The sequence below is a fragment of the Cajanus cajan genome, chromosome 8 (genome assembly GCF_000230855.2).
Source record: "Cajanus cajan strain Asha chromosome 8, NIPB_CcT2T_4, whole genome shotgun sequence".
NCBI lineage: Eukaryota > Viridiplantae > Streptophyta > Magnoliopsida > Fabales > Fabaceae > Cajanus > Cajanus cajan.
In genome coordinates, this window is record NC_138524.1 from 10,848,703 (window position 1) to 10,868,871 (window position 20,169).

The following is a 20,169-nucleotide window of genomic DNA, read 5'->3' on the forward strand; positions in this document are numbered from 1 at the left end:
ATCTCAATTGAATTGAGTTGATTTGTGTAATTTTTTTATAAATAAATCAAATAATCCAGTCATAAATAATTGGTTTAAGTTAAATTAATCTATTTTTTTTTTTAAATCTTAAAATATGTTAGACTGATCCTATACATACAATTAACACTATAAACATAAATGACGTGATAGACAAATGTTATGTTAAATTTATAATATTATGTGAAATATATGAATTTTTAAGGTCTACCAAGGGAACCTAAAATAATATTAATTACTTAAAAATTTGAATTTTAATACTCAAAATATTTATGGAAATTTAATTTATATTATAATTTTTTTTAGTTGTAATTTGATCTCAATAAACATATAATATAAATAATTACCTCATTATTTAATGACTCGATTATCTTAATATGTGTAAATCAATTTATTTGAACCTGGGAATTGTTTGGTTGCAATATTGTTTAGAAGAAGAATCATTATTTATTTTTGTGACTTAACATTATTTAATTATAGTTATGTATTACTTAAATTATTGTTTCAAATTTTATAAAAAAATTAAAAACTTTAAAATAATTAAATAATCTTTATTTTCATATATTTTAAAAAAATATTCCATTATTTTTATCTATTCGGTAACAAAAGTATTTGTAATATTAATTTATATTTCTATATTATTAATTAAAACAATTCCTTTCTTTCATGTTTACATTTTGACTAGACCATTTTCTCTTTTCTATCATAACTAACCATCTTTTTTATATTAACTTCCCTTTTTTCTCTCTCTCTTTTTTTTTTAAAAAATAAAACATACAAAATCTAGACTAATTCACTCGTATAATTATTTTTACATCACTTTTAATTTTATTATTGACATTATTTTAGCATATGCAATTCATAAACTAATATTTATGATATATAACTAAAACTTAAAATAAATTATATATACAAATAAATATTATATTTAAGTATTTAAATCAGATTTAAAATTTATATAAATAAATATTTTTAAGCATGTAAATTATATTTTAAAGTTTTAATAAATAGTTTATAATATTATATTGTAGCAGACTTTTTTTTTTATTGATAATCATTTTTAAAATATTATTTTAATTTATATATAATTACGATAATAAAAATCAAATAAGACAAGAAGTTAAAGAATTTCTAAAACGGTATTTCGTTGAAGAAAAATTTCTAAAAGCAATATCGTAAAAGATAGTAATTCATATTTAATATATAAGAATTGATTTTATTATTCAATGTACAAAATATAGTTATATATGCTATTAATTTATACTTCTATATGTATACTAATATATAAAAGGAATACATTTTTTAATAACTATCGTGATTTCTATTTTTTTTTATTATACTCTTTTATTTAAAAATATTTTAAAAATATTTTTTAATCAAATTTAAGAACTTAAAATTAATAAATTAATTATAATACTAATTGGATTAATATACTTTTATTATTTTATTTTTATTTTTATTTTATTTTTAATAGAGGCACAAAGTGCCTCAACTCTACTAGTATTTAAAAATATATGAGTTAATCTATCATCTCTTTTTCTACTTTAATAAATCTATTTTACAAATCTCTCGCTAATTGAGTAATGACTCGTTATTTTTGATGTTTTATTTTTATTTTCAATTAGAGAGTGAGAAAATATCTCTTTTTTCTTTGATACAAATAAATAAAATAGAAATACAATATAGTGAGAAACTATTTATACTAAATATAATATGAAATGGATATCTTTCGTTGGTTTACATTTTTAAAACATTTTTATTTTTTATTATATATTAATCATCTGTCTACTCTATTAATAAATTATAACTACCAACTTATTTTATAATATTTTTTATATCCATTTTTTTATTAAGATTATTTTATTTTAATTATACATTATCACATTTTATTTGTATATTGTATGTTGTAATCTATTGTTTTTATTTTTATTCATAGAAACATAAATCATCTCTTTTATTGGAGTAATGAAGGATGTATTATTATTAATTAATGAAAGTATATTTAACATTTTTATTATATAAATTCATAAATATCTACATATATTTATAAATATTTGTTAAAATATTTTTTTTAAAAAGCTATAAAATAAACTAAAAACAAATACTTATATTAAAAGTATCTATTTAATATATATGTTTTGAAACAAAATAATTATAATATATATTTATAATAAAATTTAATTAAATAAAACTATTTTATATATAATTAAAAATATTTTTAATATTTTCCAAGTCCAATATTCACTGGTACATATATCTTGCGATCTGTTCCCATTCCCACCTATTTTTAAACAAATAACTATTCAATTATTTATTTAAATCTAAAAAGAGTTTTATTTACGGAAATTATCCTGTGTGGAATATAGTTTGTGATCTTGACGACATCCAGCATCCAACGCCTCCAAAAGTTCTAGACCCTTCTTGCGCGATCTGAACCGTCCGTTGAATCCTCTCTCAATCTCACCCCAAAAGATAAAAAAAAATAAAAATAAAAAATGAGAGCGTAATTATAAATAGCGAGCCCTGTAATGTTGTTTGGCTAGGGTGGGGTGTTTCTTCTTCTTCTTCTTGCGTTGCATCTTTCGGATCTAAGAGTCTTCACATTGCGTCGTTCTTCGCTTCCTGAAATTAGGGTTCATTAGGTTAAACATGTTCGGGAGGGCACCCAAGAAGAGCGATAACACGAGGTACTACGAAATCCTCGGCGTCAACAAGAACGCATCGCAGGATGATTTGAAGAAGGCTTACAAGAAAGCCGCCATTAAGAACCACCCTGACAAGGGCGGTGATCCCGAGAAGGTACCTTCCTAACTTCGTTTTTCGTTCGGCTGTGGTTTTGTTTATGGAATTAGCGGTTTTTTGATTACCTAGGGTTTTTTGAAATTCTGAGGTTAGGCAAGGCTTATGTTGTGTTTTGTGAGGTGTAGTTTAAGGAGCTGGCTCAAGCTTACGAGGTTCTGTGTGACCCTGAGAAGCGTGAGATATATGATCAGTATGGTGAGGATGCGCTTAAGGAAGGAATGGGTGGTGGTGGTGGTGGCCATGATCCGTTTGACATCTTTTCGTCCTTCTTTGGTGGTGGAAGCCCGTTTGGAGCAGGTTTGGTTATTTATATGATCAATGGTTGTTTGCTTTGATTGATCAATTTAATTATTTCTTTTGCTGAAGGAATTGTGTGGGTTTGTGAACAGGTGGTCCTAGTCGAGGTAGGAGGCAGAGACGTGGAGAAGATGTGGTTCACCCTCTCAAGGTCTCTTTGGAGGATCTTTACCTTGGAATTTCTAAGAAGCTCTCCCTTTCCAGAAATGTCATATGCTCCAAGTGCAGTGGGTGGGTGTATTTAGTGTTTGTTTGGTTCTGATTGGTTGTTGATTAGTAATTTCTAGTGAAAATTTGCTTCACTTGGGTTTATTAGAAGTAGAGTAAATAGTTTATGCCTGACAGTGTAAAGGGTTTTTATAATCAATAAAAGAATAATAATAATTATTATTATTTTAAAAGTCATTAACAATGATTTTTGACGTTGATAGGCTTTGCATTGACAGTGTATAGAAATTAACTGAAGTGTGATATTGATTAATTAAAAAATAGGCTTACTAATACTAGTTTTTGTTGTTTTTGGGCATGTTAGTGTATGATTTTTCATTTAAGTGGAAAATGTTGGGTTTTAAAGTATGATACTGATTAATTGGATCACAGCTTAGATTGTTTTTGTTGTTGTTGTAATTGTTGCTTGTTTCATGCATGGGATTTCTTATGTTAATTGTTTGTGAATTGTTCACAGCAAGGGTTCCAAATCTGGGGCTTCAATGAAGTGTGCTGGTTGTCAAGGAACTGGTATGAAGGTTTCTATCAGACATCTCGGTCCGTCCATGATTCAGCAGATGCAGCATGCTTGCAATGAATGTAAGGGTACTGGAGAAACTATCAATGATAGAGACCGCTGCCCACAGTGCAAGGGAGAGAAGGTTGTGCAGGAGAAGAAAGTTCTTGAGGTTCATGTGGAGAAGGGAATGCAGAACGGGCAGAAGATTACATTCCCTGGTGAAGCTGATGAAGCGGTATGCTGATATGGGAGTAGTATTGTTGTTGACATCAAGTTGATTACTGAATTTATAATGACTCATTAGGTTTTTTTTTTTGTTTTGCAGCCGGACACAATTACTGGGGATATAGTCTTTGTGCTTCAGCAGAAAGAACATCCCAAATTCAGAAGAAAGTCTGAAGACCTTTTTGTGGAGCACACGTTGTCCCTCACTGAGGCCTTATGTGGCTTCCAATTTGTGCTGACTCACTTGGATGGTCGTCAACTTCTTATAAAGTCAAATCCTGGGGAAGTTGTCAAGCCTGGTGTGTAAAATGGTCCACATCTCTGTGTTTGAATTTGTAATGTGATTAAATTGGTAATTTTAATATATGCTGAGAAAATTGTATCTATCGGTTGTTATACATGCAGATGCATACAAGGCTATCAATGATGAGGGAATGCCGATGTATCAGAGACCGTTTATGAAGGGGAAGCTGTACATCCATTTCACTGTGGAATTCCCTGATTTTCTGAATGCTGATCAGGTTAAGGCCTTGGAAGCCGTTCTGCCACCAAAGCCTTCTTCGCAGTTGACAGACATGGAGCTGGACGAGTGTGAGGAGACAACACTACATGATGTGAATATGGAGGAGGAGACTAGGAGGAAGCAGCAGCAGGCAGCTCAGGAGGCGTATGATGAGGATGATGAGATGCCTGGTGGTGCACAGAGGGTACAGTGCGCCCAGCAGTAATCACTCGTTTCTGCGGAACTAGAATCAAGGGTTATTGATGATCAAGATGATGTGAACAAGATATTTCTTGCATGTCATTGTTGAAAGGATAGTTTGCGTTTTGACATCCTTAATTCTTTTGTTTTTAATGCTCTAATAAGGAGAAATAACTCCTTTCTATCGGTCCGAGTCAACATTTATAGGAGTAAAATACATCTTTCGGTTTTGAATGTATGTCCAAGTTGGGAATATGTACTCCTGATAAAGGAGTACGAGTGATTTTTGATTAAAGATTAGTAGCGAGTTGCAGTGACATTTAAATAGTATAGTATTCACTTTTTTTTGTTTAATATTTTAAGCGTCTGTTTTAGATATCTCAATTTTGTTTGCACGTGTTAATTTGTTTGCCGAAATTTGTGAGAGGTGAGAATAGGATATCCTAAACTTCACCTACCAAATTAGTAGTTTTTCAGTGAGAAGTAAATGACTTAAATAACTGTGTTTTGTCGAGAGAAATTTGAAAGCCTTCAATAGATACAAATCATGAAAATTACTGGAAGAGTACTATAAAATATAGTATTAAATATATTTTTAGTCTTTTAATAAATTAAGTATTAGTTGTAGATTTTCTAGTTTTGTCCATTTTTATTTTTAGTTTTTAAGAGTTTTCTTCCGTTAATGTTCTGTTCAAAATTTGTTTTTATTCAAAATTTTACAAATACAAAAATTTGACTAACTGAAAAATTGATTGTCATGTATGATTTATTTTACTTAACTCTTATGTTTGGTCGGTTGAAAGAATGTAGAAAGGAAAGAATATATATATAATTTTATTTTGTCAAAGAGAAAATAGAGAAAAGAGGTTGAAAAGAGATAGAAGAAAAGAAAGAGAGAAAAAAGTTGATTGTGTATAAATAATTTTTCTTCTTTTATTTAAATTTTAATTTTTCTCTCTCCTTTTTCTTCCATCATCCCAAACAGACTATACATGTTGGGATATATTCAAATATCATTTTGTAATTTTGCATTAAAGAAGCGTTGCTTATTAGAAAATATTTTGTAATTTTGCATTAAAGAAGCGTTGCTTATTAGAAAATGTTTTTATGTTCGGAATTATGAGTTATGAAAATTATAAATTTTGATAATTATAATTTTAAGAATGATTGAAATTTTTTCCTGTTTGGAATTATGATTTATGATAATTATAAATTTTGATAATTATAATTTTTAAGAATGATTGAAAATGTTTTCATATTTGGAATTATGATTTATGAAAATTATAAATTTTGATGATTATAATTTTAAAAATAATTAAAGTTTGTTAAATTGGTCATAAATGTAATGTTTTAAAAATTATGCCAGTCATTAAATTTGAGTTGGAGATCAAACCAGTATATAACTTATTGAAATGCATCACTTAATCTTTATTATATTATTTTTAAAAAAGTTTACACATATTTTTAATCTTTCAAATTGAGCATATAGTTTTTGTCTTTAAATTTAAAATTTATATTTTTAGTCCTATAACTACAAAAATATTATTTTAGTCTTTTAATTTAAAATTTGTGTTTTTAGTAAAAAAAACATATTATTTTTGTCGCTCTCAATTTTCCATTATTATTTATAATATTAATGATTAAAATAATATATTTTTAAAATTACAAAAATTCAAAAAAAATATTAAATTTGAAGGAACAAAATAATAACTTTTGATATTTTGAAGACTAAAAACATGAGTTTTAAATTTGGAAACAAAAAATATTTATACCCTAAATTTAGAGAACTAAAAATATAATTAAACTTAAAAAAAATTATTTGTGTCATATATACTTATATGCATAAATTTTAATAAAACTCGTGTTTTAAGAAAGTTCCAAAAAATTATAATCAATATAATAATAACAGGACAACTAAATTATAAACGTGTGAAGTCACATAAATTAATATATAATTAATATAATACATTTGAAAATGTATTATAAACTCAATTATTCTATTTAAAAATGTGTTCTTTACATCCATTTAAAATAACTTTATATTTTTATGAGCTGTAAAAACTAAAATAATCATAATAATTTTGAGCCTATTAAAAGGAGTGAAGGTTTCAATGAAATCAATACCTTCTTATTGATTGTAATCTTGTGCTACTAATCTATCTTTATTCCTTACCACTTTACCTTATTCAGTTAATTTATTTTTGAACACCCATCTGGTTCTAATCATGCTTTAGTGTTTAGGCTTTAGTACCAAGGTCCATAAGTCATTACTTTCGAATTGATGGAGCTTTTCCTTCGTGACAATGATCTAGTCATTGTCTCCCAGTGCTTTGTCTGTGTTCTTAGGTTCTATTTCAGAAACTAGAGAACACGAGGCATTATTTTTTAGCCTGATCGATGCTTTCAATCTTATCACCTAAGATCTAATCTTGAGGATGATAGTTGACAAACTTCCAGTCTCTTATGAGGTCTAGTTGATTGATCTTTCCTTCAGGAGAATCCATAATCTATTTTGTAGCATTTGGTTCATTCGTCTAATCTACTTTAATCTGCAAATTTGCAAGGTCCTCTTCTAGATTTGATGGTTTTCTATCATTCATCAATGCATCATTAAACCTTATATAGATAAATTCTTCTACCACAAAGGTTCTAAAGTTGTAAACTCTATAGGCCTTTGAAATACTAGAATCCAAGGAAGATATCTTTGTCCACTTTAGAATCAAACTTGCACAGTCTTAGTGTTTAGGATATAACATTCACATCTACAAGGATGGAAGTATGATATGTTGGGTTTTCTTCCTCTACCCATAGGGAGTCTTGTTTAATAATGGTCTTATTAATATATTATTTTGAATGCAAAATGTTGTGTTCACTACTTCTGCCCAAAAATGTTTTTGGCAAATTGTTTTCACAAAAAAATTGTTCTTGTCATTTCTTATAAGGTTTGGTTCTTTTTTTCAACTATCTCATTTTGTTGAGACGTTCTCGATGAAAAGAAGTTATGAAAGATACCATATTTTTCACAAAAATTTTTGAAATTATAAATTTCAAACTCTGTCCCATAATCACTTTTGATGGAAATAATACAAAAACCTTTTTAAAGCTTGAACACACTTACAAAATATTTCAAGAATCTTATATAGTGACTTTATCTAACTTAATTTGTGATTTTAGGGGTCGTTATCCTTAGTCCTGACGAAAAGTATAATCTTATTTTCTTTAATAAATTTGTGAGTTCTAAGATAATCTTTTAGTTTGATCTGTTAAGGAATGAAATATTCAAGAAAATTTTATCATTATACTCAATAAATAATAAGCATTTAATGTATATGAGATAGATTGTTTGCTTCATCTGATTAACATCATCTTACAGATGATCTTACACTTCGTCTGATGAGTATTTTCAAATATATTTTCGAAAACGCTTTTGAAGACATTTTATCTTCTAATTTTTGTTTGTTTGTTAGCATTAAAACCCTAAATTCAAGGGTTCCAATATCGTCTTTTAACATTATAATGTTGGACATTATTTGTAGAATGAAAACATATTGATGTATGTGATGAATTGTTGAATATGAGATAAATACACACACACACACATTAGATTACTTTATGATTAAGTCTACCTAGACGTATTCCGTTCAATAACTTATATTTTATATCAAACTTTAACAATCTAACCATTAGATTTAAATTTCTTAATGTATAGATCAAGTTTGCAAATTTTAAAAATATTCGAAGATCATTTGATACTTAACTTCATTAATTCAAATCAATGTATAAAATAATTTTATAAATATATGTCAATTTGAATTGATAAAACAAAGTATCAAATAATTTTCAAGTTATTTAAAGACTTGCAAATTTGATCTATGCATTAAGAGTTTTAAATCCAACAATTAGATTGTTAAAGTTTGATGTAGAACATAAGTTATTAAACAGAGTAAGTTTAGACTTAATCCTAAAATAAATAAATCCTTTCTCTCTCCCTCTCTTTCTCATACACACACACATATACATACATACACACACACATATACATACATACATACATACATATATATATATATATATATATATATATATATATATATATATATATATATTACATGCTTAAAAGTTGTTAAGACTTGTTTATTCTATATATATGATGATGTTTTGAGATAGATGGTGATTGAGATATTAATATGTGTGTAATGAGTTGTAAAGTTGTGTGTTGATTGTGCAACTATGTTGAATATGTGAGAATTTGTTGTTTTCTTGTTGAGTTGTGATGACTAACCTATAACTAAAGGAGATGTTTTTGAAAGTTACATATCTCATTGTGTGAATATTATGTTATGTTGCTCAAAGAGCTTAAATATGTTGAAGACCTTTATTGGAAAGTTGACCCTTAAAGTGGATAGTTGTGTTGAATATCTTTAAAGACTTAGTTGGTATTGCATGTGGGCAAGGTCAAGGTACACGTGTATAAAGCAATCACAGTATAAGGGTCAAGTCGAGTTATACTGATTATAAGTGACCAATCAAGTAAAAAATAAAGTTTAAAACTTAGTTCCTAACCGAGTATCGAAATAGCGTAGTATTTGGAGGGTAGTAGGTGGGTTAATCCCATTGGAGACTTAGTTAAGCTAGTTAATGTCGTGTTAGACTTATACACAGTTGTTCTGCCCTAATAGTAATATTGAACTTCCTTATTTAAGTGATGATATTCGAGAAACCAAGTTATTGTGTTGTGGATTGATATCCAATTTGTTGTTGATCTAGCAAGCCAAAAAGATCAAGATGTGTTGTTGGTTCTGTTAGAAAAGAATGACTCACTAAATAATCGATTATTTTTAGAATAATCGATTATTCCAGAGGGTTGTTTTTCTCAACTTTGCCCAGATAATCGATTATTTCCCTAGATAATCAATTATTCCAGAGGCTCTTCATATTCTTCTTCCCAAATAATCGATTATTGCCCAAATAATCGATTATTATTATGGGCTCACTTAAAATAATCGTTATATTTTAAAATAATCGATTATTCCAGAGAAGTTTTGCTTCTCATAAATTTAACCTTTCAAACTACTCCAAGTTTAATTCATTTCTTGAACACTCTCTTTTATGTATCAATGTTTCATACTTATTCCAAACAATCATACAATCACTCTCAAGCCACTTAAACTGTTCACCTTGTATTGTAGGAGATCTCTTAATTGAAATGTGTGACAATATATGTAGTTGTTGTGTTGAAAATACTGTGTTGCTGAAATGAACAAATTTGAGTTATTAACATTATGATGTTGAGTTGACATTATATTATAGTAGATTGAGTTATTTATGCCGATAAATCTTGGTTGTATTGTAATGATACATGTTGATAGTGTTGAGTATGTGATGAAGATATGATATATTAAAATTGTTGATGTTTTATGTTGCATGTTATATATGTCTTGAAGTTTTAAAACTCTAGCTTACCCTTACATGTTTTCATATGACTTGTACTACAATGGTCATACGTGGTATGAAAAGAGAACAAGGATAAACTTGAGGTGAGAGATAGTGGAGGTCATTAAATGGTGCTAGAGTTGAATTCACTAGTGAAAAAAACACTTTTAAAATCGGTCATTTTTGACTTTTAAAATCAGTTCTCTGACCGGTTTTAAAAGAGGCGATTTTAAAAAGTTGGACTTTTAACATCGATCATGCATAAACCGATTTTAAAAGTCTAAGTTTTAAAATTGGTTATGGCATGACCGATGTAAAAGTTGTTAATTTTTTAAAATAATTAACTTGTTTTAGAAGGATCCCCGAACAAAACCTGCAAATTAATAATATACCAGACAATTCATATGTTTTTAATAGACCAAATTATATACAAATGACAAGAGTTGGTAAATGTAAACCATATATATAATCAAAATGTTTTAAAAATACATGTAATGCATAAATATGTACATAATAAGTTAATTAACTTACAAATTATTATGCATCCTAAACTACAAAATGAGTAAAACTATAAACTTAATTCGTAGCTAGTCAATGTTTCAATGAAAAATGTAGCTCATTGCTCCTTAATGGTGTTTATATCTTCTAGCGACAATGGTGATCGATCTATAAACATCTGTTAAGAAAATTTAGAACAATTAGAAGTAACTCATAAAACATATGATAAAATGCAAACTTAAAATAAAAATTTTCAAAATTCTAAAACATACTTCAGCCCACCCAGATGCTATTTGTGAATCAACAATAGTATGCATTGCCTTCATTACATAGTATCCGCACTCGTAATTTTCTTTTTGCTTATGAGACTACAAAAAGAATATAAAAATCAATTTTAGTAGTAATGGTAATTCAAAAGAAAATACCTTAGAAAAAATATCATTACTAAAATAAAATAACTTACTTTAAGAAAGACCCAAAACATTTTTTTCTTCAACTTTGAACCTTTAAGTATATGGTATCCTTCCATAGCCCTGATGATAAAATGACATCATTATTATATTTTGAAATGAAATGTAATGATCAATAAAATAAAGTAGTTTTTTTTAAATAACTTACTTATCTAATAATTGTTTAAAGTTCGTAGGAGGAGGTTTGTGCATCGAACAAATGCATATAGATATATTGTTCATAACTTTTGTTCTTCATAAAAAAAAACATAAACCATGAATATTAATCTCACTATTTTAATCATTTGTATTAAATTTCAAATGGGAAACTAAGGTTCACTCAATGCGTGCATAAATTTAACATCATATTAATTTATAAAAATAACATAAAGCACCTAAATTTTTTAAACACTAAATTACTAAGGCATTAATTATATCACAAATTAATAACAAAACAATAATATATAACACATACATACAAATTCCAATCCAGAAGCAGAACAGGCCGTTCTGCTTGCAGTATAGGCCGTTCTGCTTGCAAATTTACCCAGAATAAACAACGAAACTAGAGAGATGAGAAGAAAATGAGAATGTTATCTTGATATAGTAGTCTTGCAAAGAAAATGAGAAGCTAGAGACTTTAGATGAGAGTGCGAGAGAGACTAAAGAAAGGAATGGAAGGAAAGTATACAAAAACGAATTTTAAAATGGAGGGAAAGTATACAAAAATGATTTTTAAAATGGAGGGAAGGAATGGAGCGGAGAGACTAATTCTCGTTCACATTTTTAAAATCGGTTATTTAAGAACCGATTTTGTATACTAAATACAAAATCGGTTCTTAAATGACCGATTTTAAAAGTAGCGTAGAGACCTTTTAAAATCAGTTAAAAGTTAGCCGATTTAAAAATTAGTGTAATTATTTACAAAATTGCCACCGCGTCACTTTTAAAATTGACTACTTTTTAACCAATTTTAAAATCCCGATTTTAAAAGTAATTTTTGTACTAGTGATGTCTTTTTCGATGACTACCTGTTTGGAGTGGTTCTTGTATAGATGGTATGAGTTGCTTGACCATCAACTTATGTTATATAATTTACATTTACAAGATTTTTGTACTTATATTACACATATTTATGTGATTATTTTATCTTTATATGATGTGATATAATACATATTCTTGTATCTGTAGGCATATAACTCTAAGTTAGGAGATGTTTCATTGTTAGTAGATATGTCGTATAATGTGGGGATCATGGCAGGTCATTATATTTTGTCTAATTTGATTTTTATTTTTCATAGTTATTATGAATTAAATTTGATTATAAAAAAAATTATGAATTAAATTTTAATATTTTAAAAATAATTTATTAAACAATAAAAATAATATTATACTATAATATAAATTATTTATTATAAATCTAAAAATATAATTTATATATTTTAAAAAATCTATTTATATAAAATTTAAATATAATTTATATATTTAAATATAATATTTATTTATAAATATAATTTATTATAAAATTTTAATTATATAATAAATATTTAGTTTGTATATTGCATAAGTGAAAATACTAATTATATATATAAATAATTACTATACTTGAATATATAAGTTATATTTAAAATTTATATAAATATATATTTTTAAAATATAAATTATATTTTAAATTTATGATAAATAATTTATATTATGTCACAAAATTATTTTTAATTATTGATAATATATTTTAAGAATATAGTTCTTAAACCAATGTGATAAATAAAAAATTTGAATTTAATATTAAGTTAAAAAAATTCTTAAAATGCTCAGATTGAAGAATACTTCTTAAAAATATTATTGCATAAATCGTGATTGATTATAATAATATTTTGGTTTAAAAATTTATTAAAAATTGTAGCTTTTTAATAAGGAAAATATTTTATATATAAAAATTAAGATATAAATTTTAAAATTACATTTAAATATTAATAATTATATCATAAAATAAAATATAAGATAATTAATGATAAGTTTATAAACCTGAAAAACATAATTTTTGAAGAATTTTTTTAAGTAAAAATATAACCATTTAAAAGTATATTAAACATATTTCGTGAAGAATATCTTCTTATAACTTATTTCAATCATATGTATGTTGGATTAGCCATTTTTTTTATTATGTGAATCATGATAAATGGATCTTTTATATATTAAATATAATATATTATTTTGCATAAGAATATTTTTAATTTTTTTTTGAGAATTTACAGAATTTTTTAATATTATATTTAATTTAATTTTTATTTAATATACTTATTTATAAATTATATATTAATATTTTAAAATAAATTTTCAATTAAAAAATCATGTTATTATAAATTATTTATCATAAATATAAATTATAACTTATATAACATATATTTTCTTATTAAAAAACTACATTTTCTTATAAATTTTAAATCAGTATATTATTATAATTTATCATTGATCAGTCAATATTATATTACCTAAGCATGGATTATAATAATACATTAATTTAAAAATTTATCAAAAAATGTAATTTTTTAATAAGAAAAATATGTTCTATATATTATAAATTAAAATATAAATTGCAAAATTATATTAAACATACTTTGTTTTAATTTCTTAAAAGTAATTTTAATTATATATATATATATATATATATATATAATTACAGAACATGATAAATATACTTTACTCAATATATATAGGCTAACGTGTATATGTATAATTCATAAAAAAAATAATATATTTATAAAGTTAAAATTTAAGTTATTTACTGAACGATTGGTCATTTACGTGCATAACATTATTGTATTGTAGGACAAACTTTATTTTTAGTGAAAATACATACAGAATGGAAGGATTTTTTTTTCTTCAAAATTTCTTTGCTTTAATAATAAATAATATACCAAATATAAATTTTAAAAATTTTAAATTTATAAAAATATATTATACATTAATTCTAATTTTTATATCTTATTATATATATATATATTACTATCAATTATTTAAATTGATTTATTACTATTTTTTTTCTTTCAAAAAATCCATCAAAGACAAGTGGAGTCAAGGGTATGATATACCCTTGTGGCCGTCATTTGAGAACCCAAAATTGAGTGGACCAAAAGAGAGAATTATTTATTTATTTATTTTTAAATTTCAATACATGAAAAAATAGAAAAAACAAAAAAAAATCAGTAAAGGAAACTCTCGCATTACCTAGAACATATCAGGAAGGATCTAGAACAAAATTCCGCGTTCACCACCGTTTTACTTCCAACTTCACCCAAACACGCCAACAAAAATTCTAGATCCTTCTTGCATGGGCCCCAGGCCCATCTCAACCGTTGGTTCAATCCTTACTCAATCTCACAAAAAAAATAAAAATAAAGGAGAATGTAAATATAAATATACGCGCCTGGAACATCCATGGACTAGGGTGTTACTTCTTCTCTCGTTGGTTTTTGGGATCTGGAGTCTTCTCTTCGCAATCGTTCTTTGCTCTCTGAAATTAGGGTTTGTAATTTCGATCTTTTGGGTTAAAAATGTTCGGGAGGGCACCGAAGAAGAGCGATAACACGAGGTACTATGAAATCCTTGGCGTCGCCAAGAACGCCTCGCAGGATGATTTGAAGAAGGCTTACAAGAAAGCTGCCATTAAGAACCACCCCGACAAGGGTGGTGATCCCGAGAAGGTACCTTCCTAATTCTCTGTAATTTTGGTTTTCATTCAATTAGGGTTTTGTTCATCGAATTAGGGTTGAATGTTGAATTGACGGTTTGTTGGTTGACCTAGGGTTAGTTTTTGTGGTAGTTGTACTGTGTTTTATTATGCTGAGTTTAGTTGAGACTTATGGTGGGTTCTGTGTGGTGTAGTTTAAGGAGCTGGCTCAAGCTTATGAGGTTCTGAGTGACCCTGAGAAGCGTGAGATATATGATCAGTATGGTGAGGATGCGCTTAAGGAAGGAATGGGTGGTGGTGGTGGTGGCCATGATCCGTTTGACATCTTTTCATCCTTCTTTGGTGGTGGAAGTCCATTTGGATCAGGTTTGATTATATATATGATGATTGATTACTGTGATTAATTGATTATTGTTTGTGTTGTTTGTTTGGGCTGAATCGGTGGCTGTGAAAACAGGTGGTAGTAGTCGAGGCAGGAGGCAGAGACGTGGAGAAGATGTGGTGCACCCTCTCAAGGTCTCTTTGGAGGACCTTTACCTCGGGACTTCTAAGAAGCTCTCCCTTTCCAGAAATGTCATATGCTCCAAGTGCAGTGGGTGGGTATATTCAGATTTTGTTTCATTCTGATTAATGATTAATAAGTAATTTATGTCTTGAGCTGCTCATAGTCTTTGCAATAGTTATTTTGTGTCCTGAATGTATAAAGGGCTTTTATACCCACCGTGCATGTCAATTTTTTTTTTACTTTTGTAATATTATTTTTGAAGTCATATTAATAATGATTATTGACTTGTTCATAGTCTTTGTTTCTATAGTGTATAGAAATTGAGCTCTAGTATGATTTTGATTAATTATAAAATTATCCTACTAAGACCAATTTTTATTGTTGTTTGGTATGCTGAGTGTTTGGTTTTTGATTTTAATGGATAATTGCTTTTTTGGGAATAAAAGTGTGATATTGATTGATTGGAACATTGGCTAGATTTTAATGATTATTTAATTTTTGCCCGTATCAGGCGTGGGATTTCTTACATGAGTTGTTTTTGAATTGTTCTCAGCAAGGGTTCTAAGTCTGGTGCTTCGATGAAGTGTGCTGGTTGTCAAGGAACTGGTATGAAGGTTTCTATTAGACATCTCGGTCCGTCCATGATTCAGCAGATGCAGCATGCTTGCAATGAATGTAAGGGTACTGGAGAAACTATCAATGATAGAGACCGCTGCCCACAGTGCAAGGGAGAGAAGGTTGTGCAGGAGAAGAAAGTTCTTGAGGTTCATGTGGAGAAGGGAATGCAGAACGGGCAGAAGATTACATTCCCTGGTGAAGCTGATGAAGCGGTATGCTGATATGATATGGGAGTATTATTGTTGCTGACATCAAGTTGATTACTGAATTTATAATGACTCATAGTTGTTTTTGTTATGCAGCCGGACACAATTACTGGGGATATAGTCTTTGTGCTTCAGCAGAAAGAACACCCCAAATTCAGAAGAAAGTCTGAAGACCTTTTTGTGGAGCACACCTTGTCCCTCACTGAGGCCTTATGTGGCTTCCAATTTGTGCTGACTCACTTGGATGGTCGTCAACTTCTTATAAAGTCAAATCCCGGGGAAGTTGTCAAGCCTGGTATGTAAATGGTCCACATCTCTTTCTGTGTTTGAATTTGTAATGCTATTAAATTGGTAATTTTATATATGCTAAGAAAATTGTATCTTTCGGTGGTTATACATGCAGATGCATACAAGGCTATCAATGATGAGGGGATGCCCATGTACCAGAGACCATTTATGAAGGGGAAGCTGTACATCCACTTCACTGTGGAATTCCCTGATTTTCTGAATGCTGATCAGGTTAAGGCCTTGGAAGCCGTTCTGCCACCAAAGCCTTCTTCGCAGTTGACAGACATGGAGCTGGACGAGTGTGAGGAGACAACACTACATGATGTGAATATGGAGGAGGAGACTAGGAGGAAGCAGCAGCAAGCAGCTCAGGAGGCCTATGACGAGGATGATGATATGCCTGGTGGTGCACAGAGGGTACAGTGCGCTCAGCAGTAATCACTCATTTCTGTGGGAGTATTAGAATCAGGAGTTGATGATGAACATGATAATGTGGTGTTCCATAAATCTAGTGTGGACTAAAAGACGAGTAACTTTTGGTGGGTGAACGGTGTATTGCATTTTATTTTCGAATCTGACATCCTATATACTTTAGTTTTTTTTGTTTTGTTTTTTTTTATAATTATTTTAAACATCTCTATTTTGCTATCTCAATTTTATTGCGTTTTCTTGTGTGTCTGTTTGCCAATTAAACTTGTTAAGATTAGAAGAGGATATCCAAATAATCTTCCATCTAATATGTTGCTTTCAGCTAAAAACAAGTAGTATTGCCCCCAAGAAATTTAAAAGCTTTCTAAAAGAAATAAATCATAGAAATAACCTGAAAATCAATATAAAATATAAATGCTGGCTTGTCTTCATATGGTTATTAATATTTGTAGCGAATTGTAATATTTGTAAGCTTCCTTCCAAACTTGGATGGACTTCATGGTTTTTTTTTTAAAATAATTATCAGCTTTTAACTTCATCACAAGATTTTAAATTCAAACTAATTTTAAAATGATTTACATGATATTTACAAGTTGAACTACGAACTATTCATTCTGTGAATGATATATAGTCTTCCTAATCAATTAACCATACTGAATAAAGGGAACTAACTCTGATTATTGAGCTCGATTTGGCTGTGTTGTTATGTATGCTTTAAATATTGGTTCGTCAAATTTTGTACTAAATAATAACTTGTAATCCAGCCGCATTAATCTGTTTCTAGTTATTATAATTGCATTAATAACTCAATATCTCAGGCTAGGTGGTGTTCAGAGTTGAATAAATAACTTAATTTAAAATTTATCAGATGAGATTATTTATAAATACAAGATAAAAAAAATTATGAAAACAGTGAAAAAAGTCATTTAATTATAAATGTGTAATACAACTTCTGCACCTAATTATACTCAACAAAATTGGTTCCCCCCGCCCCCTCTTAATATATAAATAACTAGTATTAATTTAATTATTTGGTTGTGATAATGATTGTGATAAAAACAATAATTCAATTCAATTTTATGTGTATGATATTATATATAAATAATTATTATTAATTTAATTATTTGATTGTGATAAAAATAATAATTCAATTCAATTTTATGTGCTGATATTAAATTTATTTTGGTTGAATTTTTCGATATTATGTTTCATTTATATTTTTATTTGCTGCATATATTATTGAAACATTTTTTATTTATAAAATTAAAGATTTATACAACATCAATATAAAATAGACATGGTTACAAAAAAAAATCAATGATAAGATCTAAAAGAAAAGAAATTATAAATATAGAGATTAAAATAGTTTATGTTAAAGTATAAGATTAAAAAAGATCGAGAAAAGATAAGTATAAAGATTAAAAAGAAATTAGATATATAACGATATGTCATGATTATTATATTTCATGAAATCACCCGTTAACAACAAAAAATTTATTACTAAAGTCATATATTCACAAATATCTAAGTATGTATTACAACTATACAAATTTAAAAAATATAAGTATAATTATTCACTAAGAGTCAAATATATGATCTAAGTGTCGGTTAAACACAAATTAAACTAGAGGTAGCACAAAATTTAAAAGTACCATCATTTACTTAATGACCCCACTATGGTTTGTTAAAATCTATCATTGTTTTGTTCTCGTACCAAGTATAATTATCATTGTCCACAATACATGAAAACAAGCAAGAGTAAACTAGATTTCAAAAGAATCAAAATAAAATATACATATATTACTCACCCACATGTGAACCTTGAAACCAACAATACAAGATTCACATCATACAACAATTTTTAAAACAACAACCAGTTTGAAAGTTACAAATCAAGCCGTCAAACCTTCACCAAGTAAATATCATACAATAAGAGATTCAACAAATGCATATGAACAAATCAATCAACAACAAATCATATGTATACACTTTAATTAATGCGTTATCACACATTCATCCACGAAGATCTCCTAATACACTTAAGTAGTCTATGTGGTTTGATTCTATTAAATCAACTCGATCACTTTCACACCTAGTGCGGTCACTGGGTCCATAACTAAAATAGAATATCAATCTCTCATTTGATTTTTCGAGTGTTACCACTCACACTAAGAAATTCTTATTCCATCATTAGGACTAGTATAATTGAGCATATGCATATTACGATTTTAACATGCATTACCAAGTCATTTATAGAATTAGCTTACCAATTATCATAAAAAAAAACCACACAACCTTTCTAATAATTAGTTAAGCGTGGTAGTCTTCAACTTCATACTTTACTTTACATTGACTAAGGGCCTAAAGGAAACTCAACAAAATCCACTCCAAGAGTTTCACACCTAATCAAAGAGCGTTTTCAACAATTGACCTCCTAGAGTGCCAAAACGAGATTTCCTATATGAGATCTTCAACTTTCAAACATTTTTTCCTCTATTCTTAGATCAATCAACATGTTTTAATGCCTACAACATTTTTAGCTTCAACACCCTAACATACATCTATATACATTACCCCACTTCAATGCATATAGAGATCAAATCACACCAATCATAATTAGCATACCAATACTCAATAATTCATCTAAGATTAGCATACTAATGCTTAACAACCTATTTAATAATAACATACCAATGGCTATTCAACACTCCAACACATGCAATTTATAACATATAAATACTCATCACCATTTCAACTACATAATTATACCATGTCAATGCTTATTATCATCATCCTACATACATGCAATAAATTAAACAATGCTATTCATGTTCACCATTCAACTCACCAATCGATAATTAATCATTAATATACATTATCCTATAGCAATGTATAAAAGAATAAATACATATAAATCACCTTCATCATACATCATGTGAGAAACTAACTCAAAGAAAGAAGAAAATATTTGGTTAAGTTTTCACGTTGAGCATGGAAACTCATGTTGAGCGCTAAACTCTCAGAGAGTCATAAAAACAAATGCGAGTTTTCATGTTGAGCATAGAAACTCACGCTGAGCGCCAAACTACCAAAGAGTCATGAAAACAAATGCAAACTTTCTTGCTGAGTGGCAACCTTCCAAAGGCATTCTCCAATCTCCACGCTAAGTGTGAGGCTCATGCTTAGCGTCACAAACCTATAAAGTTTTGGATACACGAAGAACAAATCCAACAACTATGAACACCATCAAATCTCCAAAATTCTCATCCAACCAGTAGTT

At 28.0% G+C, this 20,169-nt stretch overlaps 2 protein-coding genes across 2 annotated transcripts; both read left to right on the plus strand.

Annotated features, from left to right (window-relative positions):
- The first annotated feature begins 2,542 nt into the window (after positions 1–2,542).
- LOC109788973 (dnaJ protein homolog) lies at positions 2,543–5,126 on the plus strand. The gene is made up of 6 exons (XM_020347837.3): positions 2,543–2,817; positions 2,946–3,117; positions 3,210–3,348; positions 3,803–4,079; positions 4,170–4,368; positions 4,475–5,126. Exons 1-6 carry the CDS (start codon positions 2,668–2,670, stop codon positions 4,795–4,797), a joined length of 1,260 nt encoding a protein of 419 aa, XP_020203426.1. The 5' UTR covers positions 2,543–2,667; the 3' UTR covers positions 4,798–5,126.
- Positions 5,127–14,582: 9,456 nt separating this feature from the next.
- LOC109788513 (dnaJ protein homolog ANJ1) lies at positions 14,583–17,114 on the plus strand. The gene is made up of 6 exons (XM_020347256.3): positions 14,583–14,856; positions 15,038–15,209; positions 15,301–15,439; positions 15,902–16,178; positions 16,269–16,467; positions 16,576–17,114. Exons 1-6 carry the CDS (start codon positions 14,707–14,709, stop codon positions 16,896–16,898), a joined length of 1,260 nt encoding a protein of 419 aa, XP_020202845.1. The 5' UTR covers positions 14,583–14,706; the 3' UTR covers positions 16,899–17,114.
- The last annotated feature ends 3,055 nt before the right edge of the window (positions 17,115–20,169 follow it).

What these genes read in the sequence shown, in the direction of transcription:
- LOC109788973 (XM_020347837.3), top strand. Translation starts at nt 2,668, where the DNA reads ATGTTCGGGAGGGCACCCAAGAAGAGCGATAACACGAGGTACTACGAA. An exon ending in ATATGCTCCAAGTGCAGTGG is followed by an intron (nt 3,349 to 3,802) that starts GTGGGTGTATTT and finishes AATTGTTCACAG; the next exon opens with CAAGGGTTCCAAATCTGGGG. An exon ending in TGGGGAAGTTGTCAAGCCTG is followed by an intron (nt 4,369 to 4,474) that starts GTGTGTAAAATG and finishes TTATACATGCAG; the next exon opens with ATGCATACAAGGCTATCAAT.
- LOC109788513 (XM_020347256.3), top strand. Translation starts at nt 14,707, where the DNA reads ATGTTCGGGAGGGCACCGAAGAAGAGCGATAACACGAGGTACTATGAA. An exon ending in TGGAAGTCCATTTGGATCAG is followed by an intron (nt 15,210 to 15,300) that starts GTTTGATTATAT and finishes CTGTGAAAACAG; the next exon opens with GTGGTAGTAGTCGAGGCAGG. An exon ending in ATATGCTCCAAGTGCAGTGG is followed by an intron (nt 15,440 to 15,901) that starts GTGGGTATATTC and finishes AATTGTTCTCAG; the next exon opens with CAAGGGTTCTAAGTCTGGTG.